General features: G+C 38.8%; 1 protein-coding gene across 2 annotated transcripts in view; it reads right to left on the bottom strand.

Moving 5' to 3' along the window:
* MYPN (myopalladin) overlaps positions 1-2472 on the bottom strand; it is a 106744-nt gene extending 104272 nt beyond the window's left edge. Inside the window, exons 1-2 of one of the 2 annotated variants that reach the window (XM_010375370.2) lie at positions 1828-2472; positions 1204-1622 (exon numbers count right to left, since the gene is read on the bottom strand). In XM_010375370.2, the coding sequence (XP_010373672.2) occupies positions 1204-1280 (77 nt within the window). In that variant the 5' untranslated portion in view covers positions 1281-1622; positions 1828-2472. Of the gene's footprint in view, positions 1-1203; positions 1623-1827 lie in introns of those variants that run through there. The other variant, XM_010375355.2, reaches the window with a different exon arrangement.
* Positions 2473-26925: the final 24453 nt, after the last annotated feature.

Below are 26925 nucleotides of genomic sequence, written 5' to 3'. Positions count from 1 at the left end.
TGGATATGCCAACAATTTATTTTTATTTAAAAAGAGGATCTTCCTCCACTATCCCACTCAGATCTTAAGCCATAATCAATGTAAGTGCTGCTGGGTCTTGGGTGGTTCTCTCCCACAGGAAAGTAGAACCTCTATTTCAGGTGGCTAGTAAAGGCAATGTTGAAACACAGTAAAAGTAAACACATTTTTACTTTCCTGCAAACTGCCATGATAAGCCTGGTATTCTACCTTTCACCCAGGTATAGAATACTAAGGTTGAAGGAGACTCATACTAAAAGGTAGAATAAAGCTGGTTGGGCAGTGAAATTAGGAATCTATATAAAGAATTAAAGTAGGTTAAAGAAGAGTTACAGAAAAAAAGAAGCCAGCCGGGCGCAGTGGCTCACGCCTGTAATCCTAGCACTTTGGGAGGTCGAGGCAGGCGGATCGCTTGAGCTCAGGAGTTCGAGACCAGCCTGGGCAACGTGGCAAAACCCTGTCTCTACTAAAAATACAAAAAAATTAGCCGGGCGTGGAGGTGCGTGCATGTAGTCCCAGCTATTCGGGAGGCTGAGGCAAGAGAATCTCTTGAACCCCGGGAGGCAGAGGTTGCAGTGAGCCAAGATTGTGACACTGCACTCCAGACTGGGTGACAGAGCAAGACTCTGTCTTAAATAAATAAATAAATAAATAAATAAGGAACCAAAGAAATTCTGAATGGCAGTCATCTTTCTCTTTTCATTTTTACTGCAGCATCTTCAAATACAGATACCATACACAATTTTTGAGCTCTTTGAAAAAAAAACTGAATATAAATGTTTTAAATAAATAATATTTAGCAATTGTGAACACTTTGGTTATAATACATCAAACATATTTTAGATTTTAGTTTTTAAAAACTAATTTCTGTTCCCAAATAAGCCAGCTACCACCTTGCTTATCTTCAGTCGCAATTGTATAAACATTATACCACAAACCTACTAGTTCAAGATTTCATCAGAGTTTATTGATACAAAAAATAATCTTTAAAACTTTTTAATGCCCAACATAGTTAAAAACAAACTTTGTTAAGTGGCAAGCAAACACAAGGTTGGTTACAAGCCTTCCTATAAAGTTGAGTGGCTCATCCAACACATGTGTTTCTTGTGGTTTGAACACGATCCTGTGCTTGCCTTCAGCTGTTTTCTTAATTCAGTCAGTCAGCCACAGAAACAATTTACTCACATTGGAATGATCCACAGGAATGCCAAGGAATCTGGAAGATCTATGACAGAGGAAGTCTTCATTTGGATGAAAAGCATGGGAGAATGTCCATGCTATTAGATTCATATAAAATGTTTGCATTTGCTATTTTTTTATATCGCTATAGGCTCCAGTTCTCTAAAACAAATTACTCACATATACCAAAGCTTCAATAAGTTTTGCTTGAAGTTCATAGATTCATCTTGATGTATCCAGTATCAGATGAAAAAATTAAACAAAATCTCTATGCCGTAGTTTTGAAAAACAGAGACTGTACATATTTTTTAGCCATTTTTAATGAGAAAAATTTTCACAGCAAAGACAAGTTCTTGACCATCCAAAAGAGTAGATGGGTAGTGGATTATAAAAGATCTTATACAAAAGGCATGACAACAATGTAACTGAAAAAGACAATGAAACCGTTAAGAAATTTCTTTTTCATCTGAACTACTGAAAATGCTTGCCTGGGAAAACTAAAAACATTTAAAAAAAAAAACTACTTAAAAGTTCAAAACCCACTTAGTTTTAAAAAACTAAACACATTTTAAAAAACTAAACAGAACACCTGCTTTAAAACATTATCCTGAGAAATAAATTTGTGGTTACCTGTCTCAGGAGAAGCACCATTCCTATATCAATCAACCAGGATGATCTAAAGTCCAAATCTCACTGCCTAACTTGTGTCAGACACAAAAGTGGCATGAAGGAAATGCGATACTGCCCCGCCAGAGTAATGAAGGGTATTTACAGGGTTCCGTTGCAGATCCAGGGACAGTCATTTAGAACAGATTGCTCTTTCAGATCAACTTTAATAACTCAGTCTGCACGATGTTCTTAGCCTGGAGGGCTGGTGGGGGTGGATAATGACTAAGATAACTAAGGAAATAGGCTTTCTTGATTTCTCCTTAGACTAAAAGAAAATAAGCGTGAAGAAATTCTCAATAATAAAGCATGTGGAATGCAGAAGATATCTATACACAGGATGCATATTACATGTATAAATATCTTTATTTGGTACCAAATTGGGACTATGGTCAAGGCATTTACTAAGGTAAATATGGAAAAACAATCAATTATTACAACACTTCCTGTTTGTTCCCCTAATTTTAAGGTGATTAAATTAAAGCTTTACCATGTGGTTTGCATTAAAACACAACAAAGCTTCCTTCACTTGTGCTTTTGGTATGCAGTACATATCAAAGTTTACACTTTTCAAAAAGTATTATTTCCAAGAAGAAAATCTATTCAGAACTTTTTAAAAAAGCACTCTGAGACTAAATTACTGAAGAAATCTGGAACAATTGTTATCACGTATGTACTCCTGAAGGTATACAGTTAAATCCTACTTCTCACTACATTAATATAATGATTATATTAACACACATAAATATGCTATAGTCTTGGTAGAAATAAGTTAATATTCCTTAGCTATGTGCTAGGCACTATGCTAGGCTCTTTGTGTATGTGTTTTATTTAATGATTCCCTTAATGTCTTTGAAGTAGGTATTGTTATAATCCTCATTTTACAGATGAAAACTTGAGGCTTAGAAAGAAGTTTAAAACTTGCCCAAGATCACACAACAAGTAAGTGACTGAGCCAAAATTGAACCTGAGTCTGTGTTCATAACCACTGCAAATATTCAAATGATTATATTTCCAACATATTTGAGAAAAATTAAAAAGTAAAAATGAATAGAAAACATATCAGGCCAGGTGCACTGGTTCATGCCTGTAATCCCAGCACTTTGGGAGGCTGAGGTGGGCTGACTCACCTGAGGTCAGGAGTTCAAGACCAGCCTGACCAACATGGTGAAACCCTGTCTCTACTAAAAATGCAAAAACTAGCAGGGCGTGGTGGTGTGTGCCTGTAATCCCAGCTACTTGGGAGGCTGAGGTAGGAGAATCGCTTGAACCCAGGAGGCACATGTTACAGTGAGCCAAGATTGCGCCACTGCACTCCAGCCTGGGTGACAGAGTGAGACTCTGTCTCAAAAAAAATAAAGAAAGAAAGAATAGAAAATATATCTTTCTTTTAATAAATATTCTAAGGGAACACTATATAGGGTTTAAGTTTATAATTTTTCTGACTGAAACCAACCTTGAAATTATTTTGTATGACTAAGCAAACAAAAAGAAGTGATAATTTAGAAAGAAAAAAGCAAAGGCTTGCAATAAACTCTATATGCAATGTTTCATCTGGGAACGTAAATTGATAGGTAGACTGGAGCATTAGGCATTAGTGCTGAAAAGTGGGGCATTGGAAGCAGTCAGAATGCTGTGACAGACTTATTTTTTTGTTTCTATTTGTTATTGTGCTGAAACAATATAAGAGGTTTGTTCTTTTAAAACTAAATTTAAACGCTTTGGTGTAATTTCTGAGCACAGCAACATAGGTCAATAAAGTTTTTACAAGTTAGGGATAGGAAAATAGCAGCTTGAATATTCTTTCTTTGTAAGGTGAGCTCAAAATATGCCAATATGCCAGGCTCTGAGTGATTCTACACAGATTCTATTTTTGGTCTGCTTGGACATCTCCAAAAACTGAAAACAAATTTCAGTGTTCTTACTCATGACCCAGGTAATCACACTAATACTAATGATGTGCGGGAAAGGAAATAGGAACTAACATTTCTTACAAGTGTATTCTAGGCTGGGGAGTAACCTAAGTTATTCTCATTTAATTCTCATAGCAACCCTGCAAAGTGTTGTTATCTGCATGTTACTGGGAGGAAATTAAACCTTAAAGAAGCATAGTTTTCCCACAGTTACCCAACCAGTGAGTTACACAGTTGAGTGGATCCTAACCTAAGCCTTTTAAGGCCTTGTTGTTTGAGACAGAGTTTCACTCTTGTTGCTTAGGCTGGAGTGCAATGGTGGGCTCTCAGCTCACTGCAACCTCCAGCTCCCACGTTCAAGCGATTCTCCGGCCTTAGCCTGCAAAGCAGCTGGGATTACAGGCGCCTGCCACCACGCCTGGCTAATTTTTGCATTTTGAGTAGAGACAGGGTTTCACCATGTTGGTCAGGCTGGTCATGAGTCCTGACCTCAGGTGATCCGCCTGCCTCAGCCTCCCAACGTGCTGGAATTACAGGCATGAGCCACCACACCTGGCCTAACCTAAGCCTTTTAGTTTAGAACTTGCTCTCTTTTCAATGGCCCCCACTGCTTTCTCATGAAGAATAATCTTTAAGATTAGTTCAAAAATCGGAACTCACTCAAAGGAAGAAATTCATCATGATTTTCATATGTATTCATGGGCAATGCGATTGTTAAAGATATCACTTTAGTTTTACTGACTTTGTGTTTATTTAATAGAAACATGAAGGGAACAGAAAAATAGCATATGACTAAGCTCTAGGGCTATTTTCACAAGGAAGACTCAGTAAAATTGGTTGACTGAAATAGCAACAGCTAATACACACTTCTGGGAAGTTACCATCTTATTACATATAATTTGTCTGGAAAATAGTAAGTACCAAATGGAATTAAACCTTTGTCAAGAAGGGAAGAGTACAGAGGAAGAGTTTGGAGAACACAGACCATGGAAAATTCAAAAGAAATTTGTGTCTTATGTCCTTATCCAAGTTCACATTTTTATTTGCATATGAATCTATATGTTTGGCATTTTCCTGAGTCAGCAAACTTCCAAGTTAATAAAGGTAGTAGGAAGACCTGCAAAATCTTATTGTTTTGCTTTTTTATCCATTTTGTTCACCTCCAAATTGCTCTTCATTCCAAACTAAGAATGAATTAATCAAAACAGCCCAAACAAAGATTCATGGCTCAATGTAATTATCATGTGTATTAAACATCTTAGACCTCCTTTCCCTTCATCTTTTAGGCTAAACAGTGAGCTTTAGTTTGAAATGCAGGTGATAACGTCACTAAAAGGGATAAGTAAGAAGATAATGTTACAGAGAAGTTAAACACAAAAATTTATCACAATGGGGATAAATTTAGCTGGGGATAAATCTTTTATAGATAAGTCCACTGGTCTGACAATATCGTGCAAATTTTCTTTTTTTTAATTGTAGTTAATTTAATAAAATCAAACACAAAGAAAATATTCCAAGAGCTCCCATAAGTAAAGAGCAGTTCAGCTGCAAAGGAACAAGACTCAGACTGCCATTCGATTTCCCAACAGCGACACTGAATGCAAAACAATAGAGCCATATTTTTAAATAATGGAAGGAAAAGAAATTTGAACCTAGAATATTATTTTTAGACAAACTGTCATTCAAATTTGAAGGTATAATAAAAGTACTGTCTCACATAGGTCTCAAACTGTTTGCCATACAAAGACTCATTTTTTGTGAGAAAACATTTTGGGGGAAAGTAATAATAATAAGAAAAGCACAGCAGGTGAAGTGGCTCACAGCCATAATCCCAGCATTTTGGGAAGCTGAGGTGGGTGGATCACTTGACCCTAGGAGTTTGAGACCAGCCTGGGCAACATGATGAAACATCATCTCTTTAAAAAATAAAAAAATAATTAGCTGGGCGTGGTGGTCTGTGCTTGTAGTACCAGCTACCTGGGAGGCTGAGGCAGGAGGATCGAGCCTGGGAGGTGGAAGCTACAATGAACTTTGATTGTGCCACTACACTCCATCCTGGGCTGCAGTAAAATGAGACCCTGTCTCAAAAAAACCAACCAACCAACCAAACAAACAAAAAAACAGGAGACAGAAATAGAGAAACAGATCCCTGAAAATTAGTGTTTAAGAGATAGAGAATTAATGAAAACCAAATATTTTGGTAATATTCATTATTCAAGAGAACCCAGAATTTAAATTCTGGGCAGTATCAAAAGATTAAAGGCAGATTACAATGTGATAAAGTACTTTTCCTGTTAGGAGAAAAATGCAAATATTAATAAGTTAAAGAAGTCAACAGGGATAAGTAAACATGAGACTGTATCTTAAGGATAACAAGTATAAAAACAAAATGTACAGCTTCTAAACCAAGAGAAGAAAACTTGACCTATACAATTGAAATCAGGAGCAAAAACAAAAAGGAAGAAATGAGAAGTTCAGCAAATTAAAAATATAATAAGCTATCAGAAGGAAGTTTTAAAACTTTGAGTAAATATAAGTACAAATAGGTTAAATCCACCAACTAAAAGACAGATACTGTCAACCTGGAGTTAAGAACAAGAATATTAAATAAACACATTGAAGACAAAATGAAAAAAATGTTAAAAATAAAAGGAATGAAAGCTTAAATTAAGCCACTATGAACCTAAAGAAAGTTGGCATAGTAATCTTAATATCTGACAAAAAAGAATATAAGGCTAAAAAATACCATCGGGCCAAAGGATGACATTACATACTGATGAAGGCAGCTACAGCGAATTTTCATCAAGAATAAGAAAAGCTTTGGTATAATCAGAAATGTGGGCATCCCAATCTTATGAAATACAAACCACCGTTCTGGTCTTACCTGCCACTCTTCTACACAATTACTTATCTCCAACCAAAATGTTCCACCAATATTTCCTTGCCTTCTCTTTACCCTGTGCCTTTGTTCACTGTCGCTTCCACTTATGTAATTAAACAACTACTTGTTGCAGTGTTTCTTATATTGTTGAATTAAACCATGTCTTTATTTATGTATTTATGTATTATTTACTCAACTAGATCAACTTTTTGAGAATTGAAGCTATACAAAATTTTTCTTTTTGGGTCACGCAGTTCTAATCTCAAGGCATGACACAAAGTAGGAACATAATAAATATTTATCTGTGGCATGCCATAAAAATGATGTATAAACTGTCCTAAATTATTTAGTTAATCAACACATATTTACTGAACACTTATTATGTGCCAGGAAAGATCAAATGGCCCAGACTCTCAGCAACATTAACTGATTTAATTGTCATTAATGGTTACGATATTTGTTTAAAACAAAAATACTATTAAGAATTAAATCAAATGAAGAAAGGAGCTAAAAATGATTGTGTGTTCACCACGCACCAGTCACAAACTGAGGAACTATCTGTGTATTTGGCTCAATGGATGCTTATAATTCTTGAGATAATTGGTATAAGGGAACTCTTGCTTTTGTAAAAGGCTTGGTGCCGTTTTCAGTGACCACCTTGCCCAGGGGTTCTTCCCTAGGTGCTCATAAAAGGTGTTTTCGTACTTTTACATCCTTCTAAACTGGCTTACTACTATTTTTTTCTGACTACCTTTGCCCAACCTTTGTTTTACATAAGGTTTTTACATAAGGTCCTTTCCACCCTGTAAAGATCAGGCTCTTTCTTGCTTCCATATGCTGCTTCTAATGAGTTTTGTGCTTCATGACCCTAATCCTCATTGCTGATGGGCAGTTCTGTTCATTCTCATGTGCTGGTTTTGGGGATCCCAGCTCAAGCCACAGACTGTTTCCTGTTTGCCCAGAAATAAACAGTACCCTTAAAACACACATAATATTCTCTAATTTCAATCGAGATTTCAACTATTTGTGACTGACTCCAAACTGGACTTATTTCTGGAAAGGCAGATAAGCCAGAATGAATTATTTAGCTCCCTGAGTGACCCTAGCTCACCCCAACCTAGCATCCACATCAACCAAGCTTTGTTGTTCATATTTAATTCATAATTTAATTTACTACAACAACCCAGGAAGTATAGGTCATTGTCCCTATTTTGTGAAGGATGAAACTGAAAAAATTATATGCCACTGTGGTTTTTGCAAATTCAAGGATCTGAAAAAGACTCAGGAAGCATACTTTAAGATGGTCCCAAGTATACTATATCATTATCCTCTTTTTATAGAGAAGGAAACTGAAGATCAGAGAAGAAATTGCACAAAGCCACTCAGAGCTGTGATTCACATCTAAGGTCCACACAACGCTGAAGCCCAGCTCTTGTCTGCTACACCACGCCACATTTCAGAGGCCTGCACGCTAATTAGTAATGCATTCAGAAATCTATTTGGAAAAAAACACAGAAGATGCAGAGTAACAAGATGGAGACATCCAGTGATATTGGGATTACCTTGATTTCATGACTTCCTCCAAAGTGTTTCCAAGTCCTTGGAAATGCAGGTGATTTACTATTTCTCACTAGTCAAAGAAACAGCTTAAAGGAACTGAAGCAACAATACATAATAAGCAATTCTCTCTGTGCATCTCTACCTGCAAATTATTAGCTTTTTTTTTTTTTTTTTTTGAGACAAAGTCTTGCTCAGTCACCCAGGCTAGAGTGCAGTGGCACGATCTTGGCTCACTGCAACCTCTGCCTCCCAAGTTCAAGTGATTCTCATGTCTCAGCCTCCTGAGTAGCTGGGATGACAGGCACGTGGCACAATGCCCAGCTAATTTTTGTATTTTTAGTAGAGACAGGGTGTCACCATGTTGGCCAGGCTGTAGTTACTATTTTTTAAGTAGACATCTGAAGTTATCTACAATCACATATTGGTTATTACATGCCAATAAAAACAACAACAACAACAAAACAACACTCCTGCCCTTGAAATTGGTCTTCGTTATGATTATTTTGTATATAGGAAAGTTAAGCAGTAGAAAGGCCATGCTGTATGTCCATGTAAGCCAGCAGTAAAACCCAGATTTTCAAGTTGACATTATTAATTTAGTCTAATGAGGGTTATTTTGGGAGGCATCCCAAATTTTATCTCTTAGCAAAACTGGAGCAATAGATGTGTTTCAAGTGAGACTTACAACAGCTTTGAGTAACGGGGTGTACAAGGCAACAAAAAGAAACATTAAAAGGTGGTTATAGATTATTTTATATCCCTAAACAGTAATTACTACCAATATTATTTTACTAAGTCTTAAGAAAACTGTGAGAACCAGATTTATTTATGTATTCATTGAAACATATCTAATTGCTTCATGAACTTTATTTTAAAGGTCACTTAGTGTATTAAAAACTTCTTCCCTGGATACTACGGGAAATCTCATAAAATAAAGACCCAGATTTTCAAAAAAATTTTTTTTTTTTTGAGATGGAGTCTTGCTCTTGTCTTCCAGGCTAGAGTGCAATGGCATGATCTCAGCTCACTGCAACTTCTGCCTCCTGGGTTCAAGCGATTCTCCTGCCTCAGCCTCCTGAGTAGCTGGGATTACAGGCACCTGCCACCATACCCGGCTAATTTTTGTATTTTTAAAGAGACGGGGTTTTGCCATGTTGCCCAGGCTGGCCTTAAACTCCTGACCTCGTGATCTGCCTGCCTCGGCCTCCCAAAGTGCTGGAATTACAGGTGTGAGTCACCGTGCCCGGCCAAAAAATTTCTTATATGCTTTCCAATTTTGCATGAATAGTGGTGAAAATAATCTAATTACTACATTAATAAAAAGAAGTAGCTGGACTGCCTGTTTGTCATTCGCTCCCCAATCATGTGAACTATGTATTGGAATGAAGTGTTTGATAGAGATTTATTTTATTTTACCTCTCAAAGTAATTTAGATTCTAAATCTATTAATCTAGAAAGTGAAGGGCAGAGAACGTTTCCAAGTGCCACGATCAGGTAATGTTTAACTTAAATAATAAAAAAATAGATAAGCATAAAAGCCATATTAAAATTGAGATCTTTTTTTTGGAGACAGAGTCTTGCTCTGTTGCCCAGGCTGGAGTGTAGAGGCACAATTTCAGCTCACTGCAATCTTCGCCTCCCAGGTTCAAGAGATTCTCCCACTTCAGCCTACCAAGTAGCTGGGATTACAGGTGCATGCCACCACGCCCAGCTAATTTTTGTATTTTTAGTAGAGACAGGGTTTCACCATGTTGCCCTGGCTAGTCTGGAATTCCTGAGCTCAGACAATCCACCCACCTTGGCCTCCCAAAGTGCTAGGATTACAGGCATGAGCCACCATGCCCAGCCTAAAATTGAGATATTTAAGGACCTTAAGTTCAGAATAATGATGCACATGAATTAAGTTTAAGAAAGGGACATCATGTCTTTTGAAAACAAATAATTAAAAACTAGTACTGAAAGATGAACAATTTTAAAATTGGGAAATTGATATATGCCCCATTTGGTTTGGACACAGATTTTTTTTTTAAATCAGTTTTATAGTAAGATGTTAAAAGAAATAATCAAATAAATGCTATAATTACGAAGAGACTTATTTAGTATTTAGAGCTGTATTCCAACTCCGCCACTTATTATGTGAGAAACATTAGGCAAGTTATTTAATCTCTTTGTGCCTCCTCTGTAAAAGAGGAAAATATCATAGGAATGCTGTGAGACTTAAGTGAGTTAATACTTTTAGAACAATGCCTGGCTCCTAGCAAGTGGTCAATAAATGTTAACCACCACTATTATCATTACTATTATAAAAATTTATTTATTTTAAATAAACATCTTTTAGTTCACTTTGTGAAGTCGCAAAGAGTGGAGCACACCCAGTTGCACTGAGCTGTAAACTCTAAGGAAAGGCCAAAGGCTGAATGGGCCACCTAGACTGATGAGTCAGATGCAGCAGTAGTTCAGGTTTCCAGACTGATTCAGTCCTTGGCGTCTATCCTGAGGCTGACAACAAGAATGCTAATTAGTGCCAAGGGTGATGAGTTTTGTAACATGGGGTGCTCCATTAGAGATGCAAATCAGATCACTTACATCTTGTATAGAGCACAAATAGTAATCAAGTTCAGATTCACACCAGTAACATAGAAGTAAAATGCTTCATATCTAGTTACCATGCTCCCGAACCATATACTTCTGAATTCTATGTTCTCGACTCTCCTACTGCCAAGGAGCTAAACATAGCTAAAGGATTTAAATTATAATTTGATCTGACAACCAGGTATCAAACAGTCCTTCTGTAGCCAAATAAGTAGAGCAGAGACAAATATCAGAGCTGTATATCCAGTTTATGGTATGTGCTTTGTGATAGGAAAATAATAATTGAGGGTACTGGTATATATCTTATATTATCTGATCTAAAAAGGATGTCAGCATAAGCTTGGTATTCAACATAGACCAACCAAATTATTGTTAAGGTTAAGTGATTTAGAAGAGAGAAATCTAGGCAAGTGAGGAATATCCTAACCTTTCTATGATCGTGAATTGTCCAATAGACTACCAAGGAATGCATATAAATACTCTCATGTAGAATAAGACAAAGCAGACTCAGTTCTTCTAAATAAATGCTCCTAAGGATAATGATGATGAACTGGGACAGATGCCAAATACAAAGGAACAGTGATGTTTTAAATCCTATTACATTAAAATGCCCAAATATTATTAATAACACTGTGCTTGAATAATTTTTTTGCCTCACTCTGTCGCCCAGGCTGGAGGGCAGTGGCGCGATCTTGGCTCACTGCAACCTTCGCCTCTCCGGTTCAAGCGATTTTCCTGCCTCAACCTCCCAAGTAGCTGGGACTACAGGTGGCTGCCACCATACCCGGCTAATTTTTGTATTTTTAGTAGAGACGGGGCTTCACAATATTGGTCAGGCTTGAACTCCTAACCTTGTGATCCACCCGCCTCAGCCTCCCAAAGTCAGATCTACTTTAATACTCATGTTTCACATGTGAGAAAACTGACATACAGAAAGAACAATTGACTTAGAGTTACACGGCAAGTCAATACTGGAGTATTAGGAGTTATCATTTGCCCAGACCAGTGTTTATCTTATATATTTTCAGGTTTTGGTGAATCTTGTCCCCATAAATAGGATGACATGATTTAGGAATTATTAGAAATATCAGTTGATTTGTATATATTATATTTTACCAATCTCTGAATCAAATTCACACCTAATAATGAACTATCTTAGCATAATTCTGTTCTATTTCAATTTTGTGAGTAAAAGGCCTAATAAAAAATTTATTTTGAAATCTGATCTCCAGATAACAATTTTTTTTCCATTCTGAATTGTGGTAAAATATGCATAACATATAGTTTACCATTTTAACCATTTTGAAGGTTTCAGTTCTGTGACATTGAGTACACTCACACTGTTGTATAGTCATTATCACCACCCATCTCCAGAATCTTTTTCATCTTGCAAAATTAAACCTCCCTATCCATTAAACAATAACTCCCTTTAATCCCCTCTTCCCCCAACTGCTGGCAACCACCATTCTCCTTTCTGTCCCTAGGACTTTGTCTTGCTACCCTTAGTTCCACATAACCTATGCTTATGAACATTCAAAAATGTTTTGTCTTTAAAGAAAACTTAGGGGAAGAGATTCTTTAAATTATTCATTTCCAATTAGTCTCTGAAGTGAGACTGTAACAGAGTTCTGCCGGGAGGATCCACATTAGGCTGGTTCTAAGTACTCAGTTTGTTGAGTTGTAAATGGCTGGTACTTCAGATGGGAGGCAGGGAGACTCTGGTCTGCAGTGTGATTTGTGAGAGGCTCTCCTACCTTGCCACAGTGCACAGGATGCTTCTGCAAATTACAGCAAAAAAAGAGTTATTCATATGTACTGCCTTTCATGCCTTATACTTTTTCTTTTTTGAGACAGGGACTGACTCTGTCACCCAAGCTGGAGTGTAGTAGAGCAATCTCTTCTCACTACAGCCTCGACCTCCCAGACTCAAGCAATCTTCCCACCTCAGCCTCCTGAGTAGCTGGGACCACAGATGTGTGATGCCACACCCACACCCAGGTACTTTTTGAATTTTTTGTAGAGAAGAGGTTTTACCATGTTGCCAAGGCTGGTCTGGAACTCCTGAGCTCAAGCAATCCACCCACCACAGCCTCCCAAACTGCGCCTGGCCTCGTGCCTTATATCTTCTTCTTTGTTTTGAAAAAGTCTCCCTCTGTAGACCAGGCTGGAGTGCAGTAGTACAATCTTGGCTCACTGCAACCTCCGTCTCCCAGGTTCAAGTGATTCTCAGGCCTCAGCCTCCCTAGTAGCTGGGATTACAGCACCCACCACCATGCCCAGCTACTTATTGTAATTTTAGTAGAGACAGGGGTTCACCATGTTGGCCAGGCTGGTCTCCAACTCCTGACCTCAAGTGATCTGCCCACCTCGGCCTCCCAAAGTGCTGGGATTAAAGGCCTGAGTCACCGTGTCCAGACCCCATGCCTTATATTTGACATAGTCACAGCCACCTATTTTTTGTTTTCTTTGAAAATGCTAAACTTTAAGTATAAGACCCAGTAACATTATTTCAGACAAGCCTAATTTACTTCCATCTCGAATAGGGGCTGGGTAAAACAAGGCCAGACGCGGTGGCTCACGCTTGTAATCCCAGCACTTTGGGAGGCGGAGGTGGATGGATCACCTGAGGTCAGGAGTTGAAGACTAGCCTGGCCAACAGTGAAACCCCATCTCTACTAAAAATACAAAAATTAGTTGGGCGTGGTGGCGGGCACCTGTAGTGCCAGCTACTCAGGAGGAGGCCGAGACAGGAGAATCGCTTGAACCTGGGAGGTGGAGGTTGCAGTGAGCCGAGATAGTGCCATTGCACTCCAGCCTGGGCAACAAGAGCGAAACCCCGTCTCAAGAAAAAAAATAAAATAAAAAATAAAATAAGGCCGAGACCTACTGGGCCGCATTCCCAGCAGATTAGGCATTCTTAGTCATAGGATGAGATAGAAGGTTGGCAGGATTGGTTTCACAAGCTATAGATCATAAAGACCCTGCTGATAAAACAGGATACGGTCAAGAAGCCAGCCAAAATCCAGCAAATCTAAGATGGCGATGAAAGTGACCTTTGGTTGTCCTCAGTTCTCATCATACTCTAATTATAGCATATTAGCATGCTAAAAGACACTCCCACTCACCACTACCGTGACAGTTTTCAAATGCCATGGCAATGATAGGAAGTTTCCCTATGTAGTCTAAAAAGTGGAGGGACCCTCAGTTCTGGGAAATATCTACCCCTTTCCCGGAAAACTCATGAATAATCCACCCCTTGTTTAGCATATAATCAAGAAGCAACAATATGTATACTCAGTCTATGTATACTCAGTTCTGCTTACTGAGTAGCCCTTCTTTTATTCTTTTACTTTCTTTTTTTTCTTTTTTGAGACGGAGTCTTGCTCTGTCGCCCAGGCTGGAGTGCAGTGGCGCCATCTCGGTTCACTGCAAGCTCCGCCTCTCGGGTTCACGCCATTCTCTTACCTCAGCCTCCAGAGTAGCTGGGACTACAGGCGTGCCCGCCACCACGCCTGGCTAATGTTTTGTATTTTTTTTTTTTTTTTTCTAGTAGAGACGGGGTTTCACTGTGTTAGCCAGGATGGTCTTGATCTTCTGACCTCGTGATCCGCCTGCCTCGGTCTCCCAAAGTGCTGGGAATACAGGCCTGAGCCACCGCGCCTGGCATATTCTTACTTTGTTAATAAACTTGCTTTCACTTTACTCTATGGACTTGCCCTGAATTATTTCTTGATCCAAGAACACTCTCTTGGGGTCTGAATCGGGACCCCTTTCTGATAACAGCTACATTTTTAGAGCCATGGTTTTATCAAGAGTTTTAAGCCATTTTAGAATACTTGAGAGCAAAAATAATGAAACTTAGCAAGGTCAAAAGCACTGGTTTCTAACCTTTTCAAGGTTGGGATGAGGCCTCCTTTTTCCAACATGTAAAAATGTTGTAGACAGCTGGACCTGGTGGCTCACACCTAAAATTCCACCGCTTTGGGAGGCCAAGGCAGGAGGATCACTTGAGCTCAAGGGTTCATGTGAGACCAGCCTGGGCAATATGGTGAGACTTCATCTCTACTAAAAAAAATAAAATATAAAAAATTAAAAAATAAAAAAATTATCTGTTTTCAGATAATCTTTGATGTACACACGGATTTGTGGGCCCATTACAGTTAATTCATGGCCCTCCAGGGGTCTTGCTCACAAGTTGAAAACCACTGATCCAAGAAAACAAGCAGGTTCTATCCCCAGCTGTATCTCTCACTAGCTATACAGCCTTGGGTAAATCATTCTACATGCTTCAGTTACCACACCTTTTCAGTTACAGAAAAGTGAGGAAACTATTTTGCTTACTTCAGGAAATTTACAATGAGTATAAGAATGAAATAATATACAAAGGTTTGAAAGCTTAAACATGACACATAAAATAAAGTGACATAATTATGAAATAATTTGAATTTATAGAAAACACATGGAAGCATCATAGAGCACTCCTACACTCTGAAATTTTAACTAGAAAATCAACATATTATGAATAATGCATGTAATTTGACGTGTCTTAAGAAAAGAACAGGGCCGGGCTTGGTGGCTCAAGCCTGTAATCCCAGCACTTTGGGAGGCTGAGATTGGCGGATCACGAGGTCAGGAGATCGAGACCATCCTGGCTAACCCGGTGAAACCCTGTCTCTGCTAAAAAATAGAAAAAAACTAGCCAGGCGAGGTGGCGGGCGCCTGTAGTCCCAGCTGCTGGGGAGGCTGAGGCAGGAGAATGGCATGAACCTGGGAGGTGGAGCTTGCAGTGAGCCAAGATCCGGCCACTGCACTCCAGCCTGGGCGACAGAGCGAGACTCCGTCTCAAAAAGAAGAAAGAAAAGAACAACTAGATTTCCTGTATTTATAAGGATGTTCATCAAGAACTGCTTGTAACAGCAAAAAAACTGGAAACAACATACGTTTCTTTTTTTTTGAGACGAAGTCTCACTCTTGTTCCCTAGGCCGGTGAGTGCAATGGCTCGCTGCAACCTCCACCTCCTGGGTTCAAGCGATTCTCCTGGCTTAGCCTCCTGAGTAGCTGGGATTACAGGCGCCTGCTACCATGCCCAGTTAATTTTTGTATTTTTAGTAGAGACAGGGTTTCACCATGTTGGCCAGGCCGGTCTCAAACTCCTGACCTCAGATGATCCACCCATCTCGGCCGGCCTCCCAAAGTGCTGGGACTATAGACGTGAGCCACCGCGCCCGGCCAACAAGACACGTTTCTTAACATGGAAAGATGACATGTAAAATTTTTTTCACCAGTTATCAAAACAATATTTATAATATGACTCCACTTTATTTTTTAAAATTCTGGAGTAAAATACTCTTTTCTTTCTTTTTAAGAGACAGAGTTGTGCTCTGTTGCCCAGACTGGAGAGCAGTGACACAATCATAGCTCGCTGCACCCTCAAACTCCTGGGGTCAAGCAAACCAGTCGCCTTGGCCTCCCAAAGCACTGGGATTACAAGTGCTAGCCAAAGAACCCAACCTGGATTACAATATTTTTAAATGTTAGTTATAGCCGGGGAGTAGAATTACGGGTGATTTTTCTCTTGTAATTTTTTTGGGGGGACTGCACTTAAAAAAAAAAACAAACAACTTCTAATAAAAGTGTTTATTTTTATAAAGAGAACAAAATAGTAAAACTCTTCCTCCACATCAAAAAAAGAGAATGGCTCAAGGACATCAAAAGAAGGAAAAAAACAAAAAACAAAAAACAAGAGCAAATTCGGGCTGTAGTCTAGGCTGGGCGCGGTTGCTCATGCCTATAATCCCAGCACTTTGGGAGGCTAAGCGGGGGCAGATCACTTGAGCCCCAGAGTTCGAGACCAGCCTGGTTAACGTGGTGAAACCCCATCTCTACCTAAAATACAAAAATTAGCCCAGCATAGTGGCAGGCACCTGTAGTCCTAGCTACTCGAGAGGCTGAGGTGGGAGGATCACCTGAGCCTGGGAGGTGGAGGTTCCAGTGAGCTGAGATTGCACCACCACACTCCAGCCTGGGCAACAGGGCAAGACCTGTCTAAGAAAAAAAAAAAAAAAAAGGTGGCTGTAGTCTAGTTGATGGTACATATGCATGTAGGTGCACTTGTATATATATCTTTAAATGTAAATATGCGTATATCTATATCTTAAGAGGTAATAGAATGACAGGTAGGAAAGAGAAATCAGAGAATAAGGAATCAGCACTGTCCACCCAAGAGAGCCCTATCTGCTCCTGATGGTGAAGCTGGGAGCCCAGGCCAAAGCTCAAAAGATGCCATAATCAATTACCCGCCTTTCTCCAGTCCATGCCTACCCAGCAGCGTTCTAATTTCAATTTAGTTTTTTAAAAAACAAGTTTCCTCATAAAGAAAAGAAAAGCTGATTTTTAACATAACATGCTATTTGGTTTGCTTTAAAACAATTTTTCTCATAGTAAATTAACAAATCAGAATTCTGGCTGATATAGTACTCTCTTAGGAATTTGGTTAATGCAAGTACTTTGCTAAGGGACTGGATCACTCTAAGAATTTTGGGGAAAAATATATATTAAGTTTCTGAGTTTGAAAAGCTGAACACCAGACAATGAAGCCTGGTAATTTCATCAATGTAATTACAAGCTACAAGGTCTTATGACAGTCAACCAACTGGACTTTCCTAAGAAGCAATCCTATAATTCAATGTGTCACCTTTAGCATGAAATAAACACAGGGCAGGTATGTCTTGGAGACATAATGGAGTTTTGCAGTATGAACAATGGGTATAACATTTTAGCTATAATCCAGTGTTATCATTCCTAGTCTGGAGATGTAGATAAATTAAAGATCAGAGAAAGTAAGTAGGTTATCTAAGATTATAACTGATAGTTCAAACTTGAAGTTATAATTGGTGCCTCCTAGTCCGGGATATGAAACTATTTCCCCCAGCCCTTATGAAAGGATGTCACAGCTCTATATTGCAGATATTCATGACTATATATCTACCTTCCCTGTTTTAATAAGTGCTCATTGAGGCCGGGCACGGTGGCTCACACCTGTTATCCTAGCACTTTGGGAGGCCGAAGTGGGTGGATCACTTGAGGTCAGGAGTTCGAAACCAGCCTGACCAACATGGTGAAACCCCATCTTTACTAAAAATACAAAAAAATTAGCCAGGTATGGTGGCGGGCACCTGTAATCCCAGCTACCTGGGAGGCTGAGGCAGGAGAATTGCTTGAACTCAGAAGGCAGCAGTTGCAGTGAGCCGAGATCACGCCACTGTACTCCAACCTGGGTGACAGAGTGAGACTTTGTCTCAAAAAAAAAAAAAAAAGAAAAAGTGTTCATTGAGTAGTATGTTCAAAGCGCTCTGCTAGGTTAAGATTTTTTTCAAATCTGCTCTGTAGGTTTTATAACACGAGTAGGTGTCTAACACTGAAAGTAGGATGGAGGAAAATATGCCTATTTACTAATAACCTAATACCTGCAAGGAGCTGTTCTAGACACACTACATCATACTTCATTTATTATTTACTAAAACCTTAGGCTGTGTCCCATATAAGTTATCTAATGATATCCTAAATGGATATACTTCATTCCATCAGATCATATCTGAGATGATCGTTAAGGGAAAATTATCATTACTGTAAAGCATTTATTAATCATTTCATTATATATAATACTGAAGTACCACTATAACTGGAAAATCTTAGAGTAATGGGTTATAAATATTCACTGAAAACAGAGACTGGAGACAATTACAGATCCTCTTTAAGGTAAATCAACAGTTGATACTTCAACAACAAAAGAACCTTCTTTTCTCTCTTCTCACACATTTAAGCATTCTCTTAAAAACAAACAAACACAAAACAGGCCAGGCTAAGTGGCTCACACCTCTAATCCCAGCACTTTGGGAGGTCAAGGTGGGTGGATCACTTGAGGCCAGGAGTTCAAGACCAACCTGGCCAACATGGCAAAACCCTGTCTCTAATAAAAATACAAAAATTAGCTGGGCATTGTAGCACATGCCTATAATCCCAGCTACTTGGGAGGCTAAGGCATGAGAATCACTTAAACCCGGGAGGCAGAGTTTGCAGTGAGCTAAGCTAGAACCACTGCAGTCCATCCTGGGTAACAGAGTGAGACTCTGGTTCAAAAAATTAAACAAAAAAAAAACAAACAAACTCACAAAAGACTACACATTGTATGATTTCGTTGATGTGAAATATCCAGAATAGGCAAGTCTATAGAAACAGAAAGTAGATTAATAGTTTCCTGGGGCTGTGAGTGGGAGGATGTTGGAGGAAAAGAGGAGTTACTGCTATTGGATATGAGGGGGTGATACAAATGTTCTAAAATTGTTTATGGCAATGGTTGCACAACTCTGTAAATTTTCTAAAATCCATTGACTTACACACTTTAAACAGATGAATTGTATGATGTATTAATTATATCTCGATAATTTTTTTTTTTTTAAGTTCTGAACTTCTGCTATTCACTTGCACAACTCCTTCAGATTAACCCTTTGAGAAACTGTTAATAGCACTGGAAGGTTTTACCATTAATGAGGAGCTGTAACTTCAAAAAGCAATTGGTAATATATTATTAAAATGAATTCTAGTATGGGAGACAGAAACTTATAGAAATGATGGAGAGTGATAGATCAGTACCCTGACTGGGAGCTATTCATGTGCAATGCAAAAATTAATCACTGAGCCAGTTCTTTATGAAACAATAATACAGAATATTCTGGTCCCCTCCAGGATTCTGTTGACTGTCCTCAATCAGCTCAATTGCTCTGCACTTCATTCATGAAAAAAGCACACTGTTGCCCACTGAGTCCTATTTGTATTATCTCTGATCTTTCCTTTCTGGCTCTGCAGTTTCTTTACATTGCTTGGCAATGCCCTTTCATCATTCCTTTTCCCACATGGCTTTAAAGATTTTCTAGGACACCCTCCCCTCTTTACTCTAACACTTGAAAGAAGCAGCAACTACACACCCCAGAGAGCCCCAATTCGGTAAGGTGAGAGTGAGTGGTTCAGATGAATACCCTGAGTAAGGATGAATGGAAGAATGTTCTTAATCTATTGCTCTTTTAATCACTAGATTCCTGGAGGCACCTTTTTACTGGACAGTATTAAATATTTCAATTATCTGGACATCCCCTTAAGAAATATCTTGCTTTACCTTCCAAGATGAGTTTTGAGGGAGGACCTTACCTGGCACAAATAGCAGTGGAGCTCCAAAGGCTACATTGGATAGTTCCAGCCAGGACTCCCAGCCCCTCACCTCACTTGTTGACGGCAGGGAAGGCTGCCGTGGCTTTCCCTTCCTGGGTTTGCCTGTCCTGCTAATTTTAGGCTGCTTCCTCATGTGGCTGCCATGGGTATCAGAGCATGTGGCTCCCCTTGGAGGAGCTATTTTCTCCTGTGAGCCTCACTTGTTTGTTTCCAGCTTCTCTCCCTTCTCCCTGCTCCCCACCTCTGTAGGGTAGAGCTGTTTCATAGTACAAAATAAAACATCTTTCAGAATCATGCTCTATTCTGCGTTTATTCCTGAATCTAAGACACCAAGGGAAACTTTCTTTTTTCCCCCAAGGGAAACTTTTCATGTTAGATTTAATTGTACCTGCCAATAGCAAGATTTCCAAATCATGTTTATTTAATGAATATTTGCTAAATTCCTGCAATGAATAAGATCTTGCCCTAGGTCACTGGGATAAAATGATGAGCAAAGCAAACTTGTATTTCACTGATGAAATCTTAATAACAGAGATTTATTAAGCTTCTGCTATGTTCAGTGTTCTCTGTTAAGACTTTAAAATATAAAAATCAATAGGTAGAACCCCTTTCCCCAAAGAGCTCACAGATATTTCAATATGTAGGGAGAAATTCAAAGACATAGGTCTTATAAATTCCTGTTGAGATTTAGAGATAATTAATGGATTCACTCATTCAGTTAATCAGTAAAACTGGATCTGAGATTATTTTATGGACATAGTATTCTGTTACGCACTGGAAACAAGAAATAAAAGTATACCACGAGTCCCTTCCTTAGAAAGATAACAATCTAAACAAAGAACGATTGCTCAATTGACAAATATTTAATGGATATTTACTATATATATACTAAGTCTTCTCCATTGAGGACTTCTTGATAAGCAGCATGTTTGCTTATGCAAATAACATATAAATATATAATTCCTTTGCTTTTTGGCAGTAATTATTTCTATCTTCATCCTTCCTACCATGGCCTCAGTTCAGGCTATCATCGATTCCAGCCTGGAATGATCCTTTTTCCTTACAGACATTATTTTGAAAGATTTTATGTACTAAATACAATTTTCTGAGCCAAGGTGGGTGGATTACTTGAGGCCAGGAGTTTGAGACCAGCCTGCCCAGCACGGTGAAACCTCATCTCTACTGAAAATACAAAAATGTGCTAGGTGTGGTGGCGGTGAGGGGGACCTGTAATCCCAGCTCGGGAGGCTGAGGCAAGAGAATCGCTTAAACCCTGGAAGCAGAGTTAGCAGTGAGCCGTGATCATACCACTGCATTCCAGCCTGGGCAACAGAGTAAGGCTCTGTCTCAAAATAAATAAATAAACAACAAACAAACAAACAGACTCATAAAATAGTCTAACAATTTATTTATTATATTTATTTATTTATTATTATTTTTTTTTCGAGACGGAGTCTCGCTCTGTCGCCCAGGCTGGAGTGCAGTGGCCGGATCTCAGCTCACTGCAAGCTCCGCCTCCCAGATTCACGCCATTCTCCTGCCTCAGCCTCCCGAGTAGCTGGGACTACAGGCGCCCGCCACCTCGCCTGGCTAGTTTTTTGTATTTTTAGTAGAGACGGGGTTTCACCGTGTTAGCCAGGATGGTCTCGATCTCCTGACCTTGTGATCCGCCCGTCTCGGCCTCCCAAAGTGCTGGGATTACAGGCTTGAGCCACCGCGCCCGGCCTTATTATATTTATTAGTCAAAAATAAATATTTGATAACTACAGCTTCTGATTATATTAAACAAGTTGTATTCATTCATTCCTGGGGATACAAGGGTAAAAAGATCCAAGTTCCTGACCTTCAGCTAGCAGTCTAGTGAGGGAGAAGACAAAAAATTGATTATGTTGAAGTGTGGCAAGCTCTGTAGCAGAGGATGGCACCAGAGAGGAGGGTGTTAACTGTCACAGATAGGGCAAGTTTTCATTAAGAAAGTACTGCCTAAGCTGAGTATTGAAAAACGAGAAACTTGCTAGGTTAGGAGCAACATGAAAATTTAGGAAGATGTGAGAGAGCATTTCATACCTCATAAAACAAAGATGAGGTGTGATTTGAGGAATGTGACAGGAATGAGGTTGCAGAGGGCAAAGGCTTGATTACAAAGAACTTTGAATGCCTAAATTATAAATGTTTTGAGGAGGTATGATCAAATCTGCATTTGAGAAAGATCACCCAGTGGCTGTGTGTTTGGACCAAAGGGCCAAGACTATAGGTAGTCCACAGACCAGGGGAAAATGTCCAGGCTGGAAGAGATGATAGCCTGAACTGAGGCCATGGTAGGAGGAATAAAGATTGAAATAATTACTGCCGGAAAGCAAAGGAATGATATCTTTAAATGTTATTTGCATAAGCAAACATGCTGCTTATCAACTTAAATGATGTAAGTATGAAAGTATAGTAAACAATATGAAAACTCCATGCAGCATCCCAATATTCTCCTTTCTATCACCCTGAGCGTTTTGCTCTTCTTTGGAGTCAGAGGAGTTGAACAACCTGGAGAAGCCATTCTAGGCATTCAAAGCACAGGTGATGATTATTAACACAACAAGATATGCCAGAATACATTCAACTTAAGATTTGTATTCAACTTGGATAGAATAAGACTGAACATATCCATTATCTATTTCTGTTTGTGGTTAACTGCCCCTGTAGGTTCATGGTCTGGCATGTCTTCCATATGAATATAACTAAGCCCCCCAATACTTGGAAAGAGGTACTTAGTACCTTGATGAGTAAAAATAGGTTACAAAACTCCAACATCCATTGAACAAACTTTCATTGACTTCTACATGTGTACAATATGCTTTGAAGTAAAGAAAAATATCAGGGCTGGGCACAGTGGTTCACGCCTGTAATCCCAGCACTTTGGGAGGCCAAGGCAGGCGGATCACAAGGTCAGGAGTTCGAGACCAGCCTGGCCAACATGGTGAAACCCCGTCTCTACTAAAAATACAAAAATTAGCCAGGAGTGGTGGTGGGCACCTGCAGTCCCAGTTACTGAGGAGGCTGAGGCAGGAGAATCGCTTGAACTGGGAGGCAGAGGTTGCAGTAAGCTGGGATCGCACCACTGCACTCCAGCCTGGATGACAGAGAAAGATTCCTTCTCAAAAAAAAAAAAAAAAAATCAGAATGGTGTTCAGTATAGTATTAGCAGTATGTATCTTGGGTAATTTTTCTGATAGTTCTTTACTTCTTTACTGAATTATTTTAATTATTAACAATAAGCATTACTATTTTAAATAAAAGCTATTTTAATTTTCTTCTTTTTTTTTTTTTTTTGAGACAGGGTCTCACTCTGTCACCCAGGTTGGAGGGCAGTGGTGCAATTTCGGCTCACTACAAAGCAATACTCCTGCCTCAGCCTCCTGATTAGCTGAGATTACAGGCGCCCACCACCACAGCTAATTAGCCCAGCTAATTTTTTTGTATTTTTAAAGTAGAGACGAGGTTTCACCATGTAGGCTGGGATGGTCTCAAACTTCTGACCTCAAGCAATCCACCCACCTCAGCCTCCCAAAGTGCTGGAATTACAGGCATGAGCCACCGTGCCCAGCCTAATTTTTTTTAAATGGGAGTTCCCCATACTAAGCAAATTTAAAACTGAATAGTTTTACACTTTAAAAAAAAAAAATCTTCTCTAGTCTATTTGTAACTGACTTAGAGAAAGATGACAAGATATTTCACCCTTATCATAGATTAATTCAATACATAATTATATTCTCTGATTATACAGTCCTTTAAAAATAAACAAAGATGTTTCAACATTAAGTACAATTCTGACATTAACCCCAGGGTTTCTATTTTATTGTCAACACTACCAGAGCTTGTGAATGGGAGCAGTTTGAAAGCTGCTCTTTGGAAGTTAGCTTGCTGGATAATGCTTCCTTTTAAAGATTGAATAGATGAAGTTGTTTGTTGGAAGTGAACAGCACACAACACTTCAATTCACTTCTTAAGATCCTATGTTTACAAAGAGTAATTTTTGTTTGGCTTTAAAAAAAAAAATAGGTAAAACAGCAGCTTGAATTGCATTGCATTTTTCTTGGGCAAATATTTCTGTCATTTCGATATGGTTAAACTCTATTTAGGCAGTGTGGAGGTGGCAACTATAATTTGTCTTCTAGGAACACTCTGTCCTTCCTAGTCACTACTGCTTAACTGTTCTGTCAGGCTATCAGATTTTACATTGAGATTATAAGAGCATTTTTCAAACCCTAATGAAAATCTGTCCATAAAAATTGTGGTGTTTTATTTATTTCTGGATGCCAACTATTAGGACAATCTTTTTCATTTTTCTGAAAGAAGCACAAGTAGCAATAGAGTTTCTTTTTTAAATTTGCCATCACTGTGCATAAAAGTTATCTGTATGCTAAAGGAAACCAATAATTAGTTCTATAAACACAAGGAGTACACTAAACTTAAGGAAGTTCGGGGCAGGGAGGGTTAAAAAGCTTTTTCATCTTCTTACTTTTGTAGTTCTCCATGCTGTTTTCATAAAAATTGTAATGCTTGGTTAAGAATCTGAAATATACTGTCAGTTCCCATTATAAAAGTGATAATCAAATAAGATGCTCAACAAGGCTTTGTCTTTTATAACATTACTTTGAAAGTTACTAATAAGGGATTCAATAGATGAAGATATCCATGCTCTGGCTAATTGTTATCCAAAGCAGCAGTACTATTAATTTGACACAGATCTGTAGTTACTATCAGTTTTAGTCTTAATTTTATTTAAGGGCAGTGAGGCATGCAATATAAAAATATACATATTCTTCCCCAATTTATATTTCTGACAGTTATATTAGAACTTTCAACCTCAAATATCTTTATAAGACCCTTCAAAATCAGTAGCAACAAAATAGTTCAGTTTGCTACTCAAAAGTATGACTGATAAGCTCTAATAGTTGAGATTCCTCCTTCTTTGCTAGTCTCTGCTATTTCTATGCTCTGTTTTCTTTAAGACACGTAGATTTAAAGGAATCATATAAGTATAGGTTCTACACTTTCATATTGTGTTACTTTGGTGATGCTGACTATTAACTGGAACTCACAGAATCCTCATTTTAGGATTGCTGTGGTTTAAAGCTAATTTTAAAGCATAGCCTATCATGCAATTAAGTCTTTGATTCTAAATACAAATTTTATTTTTTCACTGCCACAAAAAGCAGGGTGGTTTGAGAGCTTTCTCTGTCAAGAAAAAGTAGTAACTGAAGTAATCGCACTATAATTTCAAATGTATGAACACATCCCCACATACTGGTGAAGGGCTACATTACATGTGATTTTTCACATTTATGCCTGTTTGAATGCCATTTGAATTTTGAATTCCTATAATTAGGCGATGGAAAACAAACATAAAGAAATCATACAGAGTTATAAAAGGAGAACATTTAAAAATATTTCTGGTATTATGATGCAAACAGTACAACTATTTCACACTGGGATACTGAGAAAGGAATTGAAGCCAGAATGTAAATTTGGAGCCGGAATAAAGGTTGGGATAATTGCGAAGGTGAAAGTAGAGGAGTCCTATAGTAAATAACCTGGAATTATTATTCTTCATGTGTAGATTAAGTGGCATATTCTGTGACATACAATATTCTCAATAAAATTATTTTGCTTGCATCCATTAGAAAGAAGGGCCAAATTTTCCTCTCTGCTGTCTCATTTATGTGGCAGGAGTGAGTTATTTCTCCCATCTTACTCTTTTCTGGAACAGGCTCATACCTACCTAAGATAATAGAAGAATGACTTTTTTTTTTTTTGAGACAGAATCTCTGTCACCCAGGCTGGAGTGCAGTGGCACAATCTCAGCTCACTGCAACCTCTGCCTCCCAGCTTCAAGCAATTCTGCTGCCTCAGCCTCCCAAGTAGCTGTGATTACAGGCACCCATCACCATGCCCAGCTAATTTTTCTATTTTTAGTAGAGACGAGATTTCACCGTGTTGGCCAGGCTGGTCTTAAACTCCTGACCTCAGATGATTCGCCTGCTTTGGCCTCCCAAAGTGCTGGGATTACAGGTGTGAGCCGCCGCGCCCAGCCACAAAAGGACTTTTTTATAATGTAATTCAGAAGGAAAAAAGAAATGGCTATGGACTGAATTGTGTTACACCCCTCAATCTGCCACCCCTGAATTCATAGGTTAAAGTCCTAACCCCAGTACCTCAGAATGTGACTGTATTTGGAGTTAGGTTCTTTAATGAGGTAATAAGGTAAAATGAGGTCATATGAGTGGGACCTAATCCAATATGACTTTATAAGAAGAGATGGCTAGGACACAGGGACCACACAGACCAACTGAGGAAAACATGAACACACAGTGAGGAAGTGGCCATCTACAAGCCAAGGAGAGAGGCCACAGAAGAAACCAAACCTGCTGACATCTTGATGTTGGACTCCAGAACTGTAAGAAAATAACTTTCTGGTGTTCAAGCCATTCAATCTGCGGATTTCATTATGGCAGCCCCAGCAAACTAATATAGAAATTCACTCTTAATAACTCAAACCTAAGGTCAAAACAGAACACTTGCTTCTTCCTAGTCAAAACCTGTCCCCCTTTACTTCCCTCAACAGTCATCCTCAATTTTGTAAATGTCATTTCTTTTCACCCAGTTGCTCAAGTCAGAAAACTACCAGTGGCCCAACATTTCTCATGTGTTCTGATCCCCACATACCCTGTGTCACAATCCTGTTAATCCTATCCCCAAAGTTTCTTATGAATCTACCTCTTCATCTCCATCACTACCACAGTCCCTGCCATTATTATCTCCCATGTGGATTATTGCAAAAGCTTCCTCAGTAATCTGATTTTCTCCATCTTCTCTCTCCTCCAATCCAGCAATCCTGT

This window comes from Rhinopithecus roxellana, chromosome 11 (genome assembly GCF_007565055.1).
Source record: "Rhinopithecus roxellana isolate Shanxi Qingling chromosome 11, ASM756505v1, whole genome shotgun sequence".
Classification (NCBI taxonomy): domain Eukaryota; kingdom Metazoa; phylum Chordata; class Mammalia; order Primates; family Cercopithecidae; genus Rhinopithecus; species Rhinopithecus roxellana.
This window is presented reverse-complemented; position numbering and strand designations above follow the sequence as displayed.